Source organism: Grus americana, chromosome 2 (genome assembly GCF_028858705.1).
Source record: "Grus americana isolate bGruAme1 chromosome 2, bGruAme1.mat, whole genome shotgun sequence".
Lineage (NCBI taxonomy): Eukaryota > Metazoa > Chordata > Aves > Gruiformes > Gruidae > Grus > Grus americana.
The window spans coordinates 76,445,637-76,458,765 of record NC_072853.1 but is presented as its reverse complement, the minus strand read 5'-3'; the positions used below and the strand labels follow the sequence as shown (position 1 = coordinate 76,458,765).

At 39.6% G+C, this 13,129-nt stretch overlaps 1 protein-coding gene across 8 annotated transcripts in view; it reads right to left on the bottom strand.

Annotated features, from left to right (window-relative positions):
* Positions 1–13,129, bottom strand: part of GRB10 (growth factor receptor bound protein 10) — a 152,030-nt gene that overhangs the window by 8,994 nt on the left and 129,907 nt on the right. For 7 of the 8 annotated variants that reach the window (XR_008575690.1, XM_054814972.1, XM_054814973.1 and 4 more), the window contains 6 exons: positions 11,722–11,837; positions 8,817–8,891; positions 5,578–5,715; positions 4,848–4,958; positions 3,677–3,775; positions 591–668 (listed from right to left, as the gene is read on the bottom strand). Coding sequence is in view for 7 of the 8 variants with exons in the window: in XM_054814972.1 (XP_054670947.1) it covers positions 591–668; positions 3,677–3,775; positions 4,848–4,958; positions 5,578–5,715; positions 8,817–8,891; positions 11,722–11,837 (617 nt within the window). In the remaining variant the exon portion in view is untranslated. The remainder of the gene's footprint in view (positions 1–590; positions 669–3,676; positions 3,776–4,847; positions 4,959–5,577; positions 5,716–8,816; positions 8,892–11,721; positions 11,838–13,129) is intronic. The other variant, XM_054814976.1, reaches the window with a different exon arrangement.

Here is a 13,129-nt window from a genome sequence, read left to right as displayed (position 1 = left end):
TTTGGTTTCACAAGACTGTCCAAAGTTACCCTTCAACAGCACAGAAAATACCTCTCTTTTTTTTTCACCTTCCAAAAGATTTGCAGACAGAAAAATAGATGGCTTTTCTTTTTAGGCCGTAAGGGAGGGAGAGGATTCAAAGGCTGAGAATAAAATCTGTATTGCTCAAGTTGCCCGCCTGCCCTATTACTATACTCCAGTCATTTTCAGGGCCAGTTGGGATCCAAATATAGGATCTTCACTTTTAGATAGCTAACAGTCAGCTCTTGGCCCAACATATTTTAGGAAATTTACGTCTTAGTTTTGCCAGACCTAAGCTGGCTTCTGCAGAGACAGCCAGATGTCTCTGTACTGTACATCTCAAAGTGCCTGACGTATCCAAGATTTTTCAATCATGTGGATCATGTAAGCCTAAGATAATGGAGAGCCAACCACGTAAACTGTACTCATGCGAAACGCGAACTTTACATTGATTTGCTACACAATGCTGAATTTACATTTCTTAGAGTAAAATTTTCCACTTTTAAAATGCAAAAGCAAATGTACCTTTTCCAACATCTTACATTAATGAGGTGAAGTTCATTACTTACTACTGGAGTGGAAAAGTGTGGAAGCATGGCTTTTCTCTGCTGGGGAATTCTGTAATTCTGATACAGTAGCATTCCATACTGCCAACAGAAATGCAAGGACATTATTATTATTCAAATGTATACACTAGGAAAAAAACCTGCAGTGATTTCATAATACTGCTAACACTGGAGCAAGGTGTCACTAGTTTATTATTTTCATGATCTGAAGCTGTCCCAAAGCAATTTGCATTGAGTAATAGTGATTGGCAGATGGCAACTGAGCAGTAAATATGCACAACAAGCTTTATTTAAAAGACAGCACTTTTACAAGCACGAGTGAAATACACAGGTAATTTCTGCCACTCTCAGCTAACACCATGTTTTCCTTTTCACTACAGGTCAGAACACACATACTAACTCCCCCTCTTTTTACCCTCTAGTAATGTGAACTTAAAAAAAAATTCTGCACAAGACATTCAAACTCAGTTTTCATAATGATAAAAAATAAGAATCTAATTCACTAGTTCTTTTAATAAATTTCAGGACAAAATAACACTTTTGCTACTTTTCCTTATATAAATAAGGCGACTGAATTCCAGTCATGCTCCTCGTTGAACATGAGAAATTTTAGCAACACTAGTAGCTAGGATGCTAAGAAAACACCTACTCAGTGCCTTCCCTAGAGGCACAGTGCTGAAGTATAACAACATCACTTACTGAATGTTCTAATTGAAATGGTATATATAATTTTGTAAACAGGGCAATATAGGACTATGGAAAGTTAAATCAGTAGGTAAATAAAAAGGACGGTCACGGCCGCAGCCTTGAGGCACAGCCTTATTTTTCCCTGACTATACACCTTTAATGATCTTTCAGTGTTCCTTAAAAACAAACCCCTTTTTTTCCCCGCAGCGTTAACTGCCTAAGGGTGAATGTTATATGCCAGTATAGAGAAATTACTGCCATACAGTACTGCTGCTGCCACAGGTCGCACTGCAAAGAAAGATTCCTCTGAACAGTCACAGTAAGATGCACATCTACGTATTTGATAAGAATAGCTAATTCTGTACACTGAAGGTTTTTCCTTGCAATTCAGGAACATTAGTACCTCGACCAGTGTAACTAATTTCTTCAGAACAAGCGGTATCTTCAAGGCAAAATTCACTACAATTATCTGATCCTCTGTTTGAGTACTTTCCCCAAAATGCAAAATTCTGCGTAAATAGGGAAAGTAAAGGACAGCTGAGAAGAAGCACTTGGAATTGCCTGGGAACTAAAACTCTTACCATAATTGTTAGTGTGTATTAAACACGAGTCAAATCAAGTTAAGTAACTGGAGAGGGGATTATGATAGCCAACAGAGGTATCAGCTCCACAGAAATCAAATATGCATCTTGTAATTGGGATTGCTTCTGGCATCCCAGCCTGTACTATGTCTAGTGCACCTGCCTTTGTAACAACTTAAAATAGGAATTTCGGTACTGCAACACAGAATTTCTTACAATTAACAAATGAGATAATATTTGGAAAGCATTCAAAGAAATGTGCTCTGGTTTGGAAGGTGACCACTTAATGTAGATGGAGAACAGGCACTGCGTTTTTATGCCCGCTGGCCTAGGAGTCTCATTTGCTTTCCCTACGCTTACAGGGTTTTGCACGACGGACAGTCTGCATGGGGAGAGGAACAGGTAATTGTAGCAAACATTTGTCATGTCTTGAGGACAATCAAAAGAAACTTTTTTAGAAAGGGAGGGGAGGAATAATCAATGCTCGTGCAGCAATGGTAATCTCTGTGGCTTCTAGTCAATGCCACACTTGGACTGGGAAGTGATAAAACCTCATACTCTTTCTGATGCACCCACTCCCTTTCAGCTCCTTGGATGTACACTGCAGGAATGCATCTTCTTCAGCAGGCGGGTGTGAAATGCTGGCGAGGAAAAGGGCATTTTGGCAGAGGGGGATGTGAAGGCTTTGCTGATGTGGGCTGCTACTCAGGCAGGACTCTGTTCATTCAGGACAGAGAGACCAAGTGCTCACAGTGCCCCTGGGTTACACGTCCCATTTTGGGCAGAGCCTGGCACGCAGCAGCCACCAGCCGGACGCTGGTGTGCTGAGCTCTGTGGTCAGAGGGAACAGCCATGCCCTCATTTCCAAATCTGAAATTATCTGTTTGCTAGAGAAAGCGCCAAATTTGACTGAGCTCAAGGTTCTCCATCCTATTTGGGTGGACATGTATCTAGTTATCAAGTACCGCAGTACCACTTTGTGCACGTTTCTTTTTTTTTATCACATTTTGTGTGTTACACTTTGACACAGAGTATTAGAGAGCAGGATAACTGCGTGAAAGAGAGGTGGGATTTTCATGGGTAAAACATCATCTGCACATATTTATTACATTTTTTATATATGTCTATATTCCCTTTAACATGAGGGAGGATGTAATAAGGTACAGAGAAGAACACAGTAGTTTTCAAGGCAGCATCTTCAGGGAAAGATTTAAAACCAACCCAAAACTTCTGCCCATTTCCCTATGAAGATCAGGAAGTTCTCTGCTTCATAGAGTGCAAAATAGTCAACTTTCTCCTCAGTTCCTTCCATGCTGATTTTGTTTCAAAAAAACCTGTGAAGCCTCCTACCATATTATCAAGAAATCTTGTTGTTCTCAGATATGAATAACTTTCACCCAGAGATAGGGTTGCTTATTTTTGTTAGTTTTTTTAATAGAACCTTCAGAAAACTGAAAAAATTGCAAAGGCTCTAGATAGCACTCTGTTCTAGTTAAGATAACCACTTGCCATTATCAAAACATTTTCTTTAGCTTTACGATAACTTGCAAATACCTTGTTGAGCAGGTTTTTTTATTCATTCACATATCATAAATTTGTCTCCAATATTAAAATTATACTTGATTCATATGTGGAAGGAATTGAGCTCAGTCGTGTGCTTAAAAGCTTAGGAGGGACAGGTCTACCTGGCATCTTGCTCTTAGCTGTATCATTTTGGAGGCAGATGATGTTTAAGAACATATAGGTATTTTCTCACGGACAAAATGACGAATGCAACTTAACTAGAGGTGTAGCTGTATTCACATAGAAGAGATTAGGTACCTTGAGAAGTCGAAAGGCAGTCATCCAGCATGTCCTGCTTTGTTCATCTTCAGCACACAACAACCTCAGCTCCTTAGTTTCATTTCTCACTCTGTTGGGCTATTAAGTGTGAGAGGGAAGTCAGACACATTCAGGAGAAAACCAACACCACTGTAACTTTACTGCAGAGTAACGGCAGGTACAGTATTAGTCTAAGAACTGGCCAGGAAAAGCTCACACCACCCTGAATTAAAGCTCAGAAGAGGCTGAGCATGCTTTGAAAGAAACCACTTTCTCAGCTGGGTCCAGTAAGATAAACATCACTGCCTGCTTTCAAATACCCTGCAGTTCTGGCAGTTTATAGGAACAAGGTTCTCAGACCATGCTAGAACCAGAACCAAGGCGTTTGGGTTGTTTTGGGTTTTTTTAGAACTGTTTTATAAACCCCTATTTCAAGATGGAAGAACCAAAGTTTCCGTAACTGAAGGTTACTGAAAGTCTGCTTCCACCAGTTCAGGGTCTGTCTCGCAGCTGGCCTCTACTCTCTGAGGCAAACCCATGTTATCCAGCTCTGGAACGGCTGCTAGGAAGGAGACTGCTTCACTGCTGTCAATAAAACCAGCCCCCAGCCTTGTTTTCTTCTCAGAAAATTACATGAAGCTTTGAAATACTTTCCAGACCTATTCATCAGCACAACAGTTTCAAAAATCCTCAAAGGCAACTGCTTATTCTGATTTCCATTTTCCAAGACAATTTTGTTCTTTAAATAAATGTAAACCTTTAATGGTACAATCACACCCAACCGGAGTGTGATCCTTTGTTGCTATATAGTTTCGGTGCTCGCTGTCCAGAGAAACTTTCCTATTCAATTAGAGTACTTGGGAAAAAAAAAATTAATCTGTGAGGTGAACCAAGGCCACCTCACAGGCACACCATGCTTCAGCACTCAGTTGATCTTGCACAGAAATTTCCCAAGCCAAAGGAGCACCAGATAAAGTGTTAGAAGTGTCACATAAAACGATGTCAAGATTCACAGGACATGCCTGCCAAATGAAAGACGTTAAAGATCAAGTCCTCATGACAGAAATGCTTGCAGGATTTTACATACAGATCCCATTCAGCTGGGGACTGGGGGAACTCTGAGCCACCAACACCATCGTGAACTTTGGGAGAACTTAACGAGAAGAATTACCTTTATACAAAATCCATACTCCGCAGGTGCATTGTACAACTTCTTGCCTGCTATCAACGAGAAGATATTGCTGTCTTCTAGGTCAGCCAACAACTGCAAATGTCTTGGCTCCTGGGGAAATAACATGTTTTATCATAGGTAAGTGTAAGATTTTGGAAGATTCTTGCTGGAAGCTTTGCAGTCTCTCAAGACCAACCTCCAACAGAGGGCAGCGTACGAACACTGTGCTCCTCTCCCAGGCAGCCTGCAGTGGACACAGCAGGGCACCTTTTAAACATCAGCCTACTATACAGCAGAAGGTGCTTTACACAAGAAGCTGACAAAATACTTATTCAAATGCATCACATTAAAAATGGCATAGCCTATTACATTGCTCCTGAGAAATCTGAAAGTTAGGCAATATAAAATATTGTTTAAGGTATCATTTAAACTACATTCATGAACCATGCGCTTGGAGAACATGATTTCTCTTGTAGCATGACTTCAGTAGGGGCAATTATGTTGTCTGGCTAGTTTGGTTTTATTATATAACAATGTGATAGAGCTATTTTCATGCATTGAGAGCCCAGGGCTTGATTGTCATTTGATCATGGCTTGCCTATCCTTTTCTATGCGATAAAAAAAAGGGAACACTCTGTGCAGATATTTAAAAACCAGCAAAAAATACCCACTGTAAAAGCAGAAAATGCTTTCACATTCTAGTACTGTGCAACTTCTTTTTTAATCTTACCTTTGAAGTTCCTTTTGTAGAACAATAAAGTCCTGATCTCCTCAAACACACATACAATTTCTTCCACGATTTCCTACCCAGCTCTTTGACATGCAAGAAACCTTGAATTTCAGGGCAGCTACTGGAATTTAAAAAGTTCTGTTGGAGAGGAAAATGTAAATGAGGATTGTGTCCTACGGATGGATCATAAAATTGTCACTGTATTTGCAGAACAGAGAAGCAAATGGCAAATCATTTTGCTAACCTGGGGCACAGTTTCACATTATGCTTAAACTGACCTAGATGTTTAAACTGATTTACAACCAAAATGGATACTCCTGCTCCCCCCGTTACATCTACCTAGCTAACTCCTCCTGCCACTGACATTTTCCTGTTCTCTGTGTCAACACGTAAATCTCCAAAAGGCTAACCACTTCTCTGTATCCTCAATCTTCTTGCACTTGGCCTGAAGGGACTCAAAGTAAGCTTATTAAGTCTTAAAATAATACCTTGTCACAACAATTCTGACAACTAGTCTAACTTGGAAACGTTGGCCAAAATCTGCAACTTTATCTCAAAGTTTTAGAATGGCAACAGACTATTTCAGGATTTCCCACATTAAAGTCTTATATAGCAGATGCACCTGTCCCAAGACAAGAGGAATGACAGACAACAGAATATTTAACGCACAATGAAATGTAGAGCAGTCAAGTAAGTGTCAGCAATTATACTAGACTTCAAGATCCATAAGTATTAAAGTTCTTGACATAATTAGAGGGACCACATATGGAATCATTTGATTTGCAATACACCAAAGGAAGGAAGAATTAACTGTGGTTAGCAAATTGATGGATTGCTCCCTTATTACAATGGGCCAGATTTTTAAATGACAGAGGGCTTGCTCAGCAAGTTAAATGCCAAACTAATAAATTCAATAGTAGGAAGAAAAATGCATAAACGTGGTTGGTCTAGATGCCTTTGCAAGTCTTGAAAGTTGTGTTTTGGTGTTATTTGGTGGATAATGCCCACAGGAAATAAAATCAAAAATCAGTGCCCTGTGTCTGAATTCTTAGCTGCATCAAAACCTAATTTTTTTTTCCAGTTCTCCTCCCCATCTCATCTAACAGAATGGAAAAGAACAGTCAATTTTCCTGCTATTTGTACTATGAATCCACTTCTCAACTGTGAAAGGGAAAGACCAAAAGGAGAATATATTCTCTCCGTCCAGCTAGATAAACCAAAAGTAAACTAAGAAGCAAGCTCTTTTGCATATCTGAGCCACAATGGGAAAACAGATCCCGCTGTTTTCAATGCTGTTGTTAAGACCAAATGTACTAGCTCTTAATGCAATATACGATATCGTGAGATGATACTTAATATTCTTCCCTATTTTGTGTGCAATTAAAAACAGTGCACTTGCTCAATATTTGAGGTGGCCTCGGATGCAACATGCTGAATGACTACTAGACTGCAGGTAGGTTACCTTCAACAAATTACAACTGTCATTCAAATTATGAAATGTTATGTGTGTTTTTTTTAAAAGGAAAAGGGTATTTAATATAAATGCTTTAAGGAAGATTGGTTTTTATGGTAAAACAACATACCAACAAGAATGTACCCACCCTCTTTCCCCCAGCCTCTCACGCTGTTAACCCCCGTGACTTATGCTTCTCCAGGACTGTACGTAACTGAGCCTTCCCAGGAGCAAACTCTTGTATCTCACAAGGTTGTGAGGTTTTCCTTTCCCTACTGCCTGAATTACCCTATGTTTGAAACTTCTCCATCTTCAAGAACATCTTGCTCTTTTAGGGAGCCCCACTGCTCATGTTAACAAGCAAACTCAATTATCTACTTACACTGCAGGAAAAAGGGTCCAAAGTGTGAACCCACCCACCTCTGTTCCTACCAGTCGGTGGCAAAGCCTGTTCCCACTAGTTTTGGTTCCTGATTGCAACCTCCATGCATTTTAATTCCAGAAATTGGTTTGATTTTTGTTTTGTTTCCCAGCTGAAAGTGGATGCTAACATTTTAAATTCTTCTCAGTGAACCTGGAGCCAGTATTTAATGGATTCTGAAGTGGTTATGGGACAAAATGAGTGCACTGGTTCAAAAGTCAGTGGAAACATGTTGTATTTAAACAGTCACTGCATATTTGCTAACATGCAAAATGACAGAAATCAAGCTAAGATCAGTTATTTGTATGTATACTTTCTTCAGATATTTGTGCCTTCTGCTTTATAATTTGCCTGTTATTCATGGTACTGTCTTCCATGCATCACTGTCTTATATTTTTAATATAGTACTCTTTTAATGAACTGTTTTAATTTGGCCTCATGAATGGAATGTCCCCCACTTGGGAAAACAACTAAAGTGAAAAAGATTTAGACTACAGGGTTTAGATCGGAGTGCTTAAATTGAGAGGTTTCAGTGAATGAGTTACCGGTCAGAGAGGTAGCCCACCCTTCAGCACCATCCCTGGAGGCCAACCAACTGTGCCACCATCACAGTTCCTTCATGAGCAAGCAAGAAACTGTACAGCGACATCAAAACTTCAGTATAAACTCAGTGCACGTGCCACTGCCACGCAGATTACACAACATATGCATAAGGTACACACCTCTGTAATTTAACTTGGGGAGCTTTAAATGGGATTACTTTGCAAATACTACATACAATTTTCTGTAACTACTTGCACTTAACTTCTTATGGAATTATTTTTCTATATAAATGAGCAGCTAGTTGGCTGAACCATGGGGAAGCTGGTCCTTATTGTTAATTCTCACCAGGCACAAACATGCGACATAAAAAGCAAAAGCAAAACCTCTCACCATCTCAAACCCATCTTCTAATGCACTCACTTATTTTTACACTTTCTCCTATGCTATGATGTGGAGTATTGAAGAGTACTTCTGTTTTGCTTTTTATAAGGTGTATTTGTTTTTCTGGAAAGGTATCTGCTGAGACTGTTTTAGGAACAACGCTAGGTGGCCAAACCAGGTACCCACAGAGTAAGTTGAATATTAATGGCACACATATGTATGAACATAACTATGAATACTTTGCGCATGTAACTTACACCTCAATGCCACCAGGTAAGATCTTTGCCAGACATTTTCCAACACTAGTACCACATGCTAACTCACTACACTGGTCTTTCTCCGACCAGCTATTTCCAGACCTTTGAATTCTCCCTTCCTTCCTCTCAACCTCTCCCCTCCAGCTCCAAAACTTTCTTTGTCCGTATGGATAACTTACAGTACCTGCAAAAGTTGTGACTGTGGGATACTGCCATTTGTTTGCTGGCACCAGGCAACCATTTGCTCTGGAAAGAAATTCTAGACACAAAAAGAGAAGACAATTGGAAGTCACATCATATTCGAACATTTTTACATAGAACAAGTGGAATTTTCTTCCAGTCATTAATTTTTTGAAACTATCACTCTTAAATCAATTTGGAGATCCCCTGACACAGAAAGTCATACTAGGGCTTTCAATTGCAATTCTTCCCCTCCTTCTGCTCACCAAACACTCATGCAGACAGAACGTGGATTTTTAAAATACCTGATATGCAGTATTTCCTAAGTGCATTTTCCCATCGCTTCCTTTTCTACTGAGGGCCTTCGGGGATCTCTAACAGCCCCTACTTTCTAGGAAATGACAGGATGAATGGACCTGCAGGTTGGCTACTCAGTGACTCCTTGCTTATTGCATATTCTGCCACCAAATTCCTGGGCTTCTGTTCCCGTGCAGAAAGGCTGTTCAGCAAACAAACTCTCCGTAACTCCACTTGCCATGTGGAAGATGTAGAGCAGGAGGAATAACAAGTTTTCTCTAGTCTCACAGAGGTAAGCTGGATGCAAATGCAGTAAAAGAAGTCTCAGGTGGGGATGCAGCAGGATCTCCAGTATGTACCCCTTCACCTTTGATAGCACTCTCTTTCCATCCAAAATACAGTTCTTTAGTGCTGTATCTGCTTGACCCTAAAATCTGCTCAGTCCCTCAGAAGGCTCCACATGAATTGCCATTCGCAGACCTTAATTATGAGAAAGAGCTCATGTCTGACTGTTGATGCTTTCATTTGGCTGTTCAACAGCCAGGTTATGGTCAGGGCTTGAAACCCTTCAATCTGCCAAGAGAAAAGCCCTTTGCAAAATCTACCCCTATACGTTTGTATTTCAGGGCAACATAACAGAGCCCTGTGTTTTTTCTTGTAAGGACAGGTCAGCATGCATTCCATGAAATGAAATATTAAAAACTGAACGAAGACACCTGCGCAGTAATTAGCCTCTGTGTTGTGTGCCTTGCTTTACGTGCTAGGTTCGAATCATCTCAAAGCAGATTTCTACGTCCTTTCCCCCATCCTGCGATCACAGAAGCAAATATTGTTTGACACACAAATAGGTGCTTCTACAGAGCTTTCTGATTTCAGGCATGTGGTACAATATCTCATTCATACTGAATCTTTGCATGACAAAGGTCAGACAGTTTTCTGACTGCTAAATCGATGACTTGACTAGATTTATTCCTCTAGTTCCCCTTTTCATTTGCCATGTTTTAAAAAGCCTATATAATTCGGTAGACTGAATTTACTATACACAGCAATTACATGAAGTCATTCTTGGAGTTTTTAAACATTATTTGAAGCACGAAGACATGCAGAAATGTCTGAAATAAAACAATGACTGATTATAACAAGATGAATCACAACAAAAACGTTTCCAATTTAGAACATTTGTCACTCTTCAGGCAATACGAATTTCAGTCTTTAGGGTATAAAGAGAAGGGCTGAAGAGGAATCACCCTTCTGCCAGGTAAGCTGCACAATGAATTATGAAAACTAACATTTACCAGCCTCTCTTGAGTAGAAACAGCGCCATATGGCAACAGCTAATGCAACGGATAGGGAGCCTTCGCATTCTTACACCAAAAGAATGATTTATTCTCTGATTGCAGGAGCCTAGGACTGAATGCCAAGCATTCTGGGTTTTACTCCCATGCTCTGTTATTAATTAAAGTATACCACATGAAACCAATGTGCTAGCTCCTGTGATACCAAGATTTCTGTACAACACTCAGATGTTCATAGGTTATCAGATGGGAAGATCAACAGAAGTGAAAAATTACAAACACTTCATGTACAGAAACGTTTCACACAGTAAGTCAAGGCGCAGCCTCTGAAACAAGCACTAGCAGATGACAAATGTACGTGCAAGCACACGTGCAACGACGCAGCAACTGTGCATTAGCATCTATGAGGAAAGGAATGAATTCATCATCTGCAGTAATTTCAGCAATGAGTTCTCACGTGACCTCATGTATCTTTTTTTCTTCTGGCACCACAAATGCCCGACTAACCCACAATCCGATCTCACCTAAACCGCCTCTGGATTATCCCTCTTCAGCTATCTAGATGGGTCGCATCAGCTGACATCGGTTCATGTCAAGAGCCCGTTCCAACTTAATTGTTTAGATAAAATGTGAACAATCATCCCCAAATAAGCAGTTACACCGCAAAAACATTTAAAATTACGACATTCAAAGGATCTTACAAATCCAGGAAGAAGTATGGCTATGACATACAATACTTTTCAAGCATAGATACATCACGAGGACATAGAGACAGTGAATTATTATGATCAGTAAACAAGGCAGAGTACATTAGTAAAGCACAGCCATAGGTGAGACACTGTTCAACATACATAACGATAAACTGGAAATTCCTTGTATGTAGTAAGCGCTTTATGGAGTACCCAGAGGGTGCTGTTTGGTTTAGTTGTTTTTTTTTAAATTGTTACTGTCAGATATTAAAAGGTTTGGATATGCACACTATGCAATCAATTTGCTTCAAATCAACTAACTTTGAAAATAATGAGTAAATTGCACTTCTGACTGTTTTTCTTAAACCAACAAAGATTTCCCTGTCTTGGTCACTCTCCAACATAACAATAGCCATTTTGAAACAAGTATATTTGGTTACTTGAAAACACTTGAGGTTTTTAGGCTAGAAGAGTACAAGGAATTCAAACATTGGTTAAAATTTCTTTGGAAAGAATTATGTTTGTTGGTTGCTTTTATTTTTAATAGATGTTTAAGACATAACAGTGCCCAACAATGTAATTGCAATCCATCCCTCTGTGCTGTAAACAACTAAGTAATGAGACTCACCATGGGATTTTTGAAAAATTCATATTTTGCGTAATTCTTCCTGAACAAAAATTTACTTTCACTTCCCATTGTGGACTCGACTTGAACTATGAGCTCATGATCTTCCAAGCACCTCTCTGTGGAAAAAGAACGTGATGTTAACACAACCAGCAGAAGCAGCACAATCGACTTCCAAAGAACAGCAGTAAAACAACCCAGTATAATTCCGTTACCTTTTAAGAAGTTAAGAAAACATATTACAGCTTTCAAACCATGCTGCTATGAGGCACTTAAGGAACTAGGGCCTAAGTATTACAAAGTTAAACGTTACATGGCAGTGCTCTTCAAAGATCTCCAACATCAGGGCTTTATAAGCACAGACTTTTGAGAAAGAAAAGAACATAAGATTTTTTGTGTGCAGTAGCTTAAATAATACACATGAACCTCTTCTTTTGGTGCTGGCTATATACTGTGGAACTGGCAAGGTCGACAGATTTAAGGGGAAAAAAGCTGCAGAAAGGCCAACGTTAGGTCTTGAGCTATCACAGAAATACAGTGTCCTATTTGATCACACTCTATAAAACCAGTTCATTTCAAGGTGAACTTCAGGCCTTTATTGTAGATGCTAGACAATGGGGTTTATTATGAAAGAGGTCACAGGATCTACTTTACAGGAATACTGACAGAGACAAATGTTTTGTACACATGACAGGGCAATTTTCTGCTCTAGATTTGGTTAGAAGGTAACTCCCCATAACCACCACTTCTCTGGTCAAAAGAATGGCACAGCAAAGCATGAACAGATAGCTTAACAAATCCAATTCACTGAAAGCAGTAAGTTGAAAGAAGGCAACTGGGCTAAGTGTGCAGTACTTAATGAACTCACTATCTTGGCAAATCTTCAAAAGTTTCCGAGAAAATATTTAGGTATTTTTCAAAAGTCTTAACAGTCAGTACTTTCATCCCTTATAGAATAGGAAATAAAAAATGAGGTCCAACAAAAAGTAACTTTCACAAAGCTCTATCCAAAATGCATGTGACTTGCTGGCCAAAGAAGTTTGGAGAGTCCTTTCCCCACTTCATGTTCCTGCGTCCTTGCATTCCCACAGTTAGAAATGCCAGGCTGCCACCCAAGTTCTCTTGGGTTGTTTTCAGGGTAGAAAGCAAGCAGTCAGTGGTATCTCAAAAAGTAGCAAGCTCTTGAATGTCACTTCAATTATTCAACTTAGCAGATTAATGTAAGTTCTTTGATTGAAAATTTAACCTAACTCTGAATGATGTCATTGTCTTTTTCACCTGCACTTAGACTGTCAGTCATCACCAGCTCACTGATGACTTCAGCATTTACCATGCATTTGCAACGTCCAGCCTCGCTACAGATTGTGTTTCAAGGTGTTAACATTGAAGATTTCCCATATTGGCCTGCTCT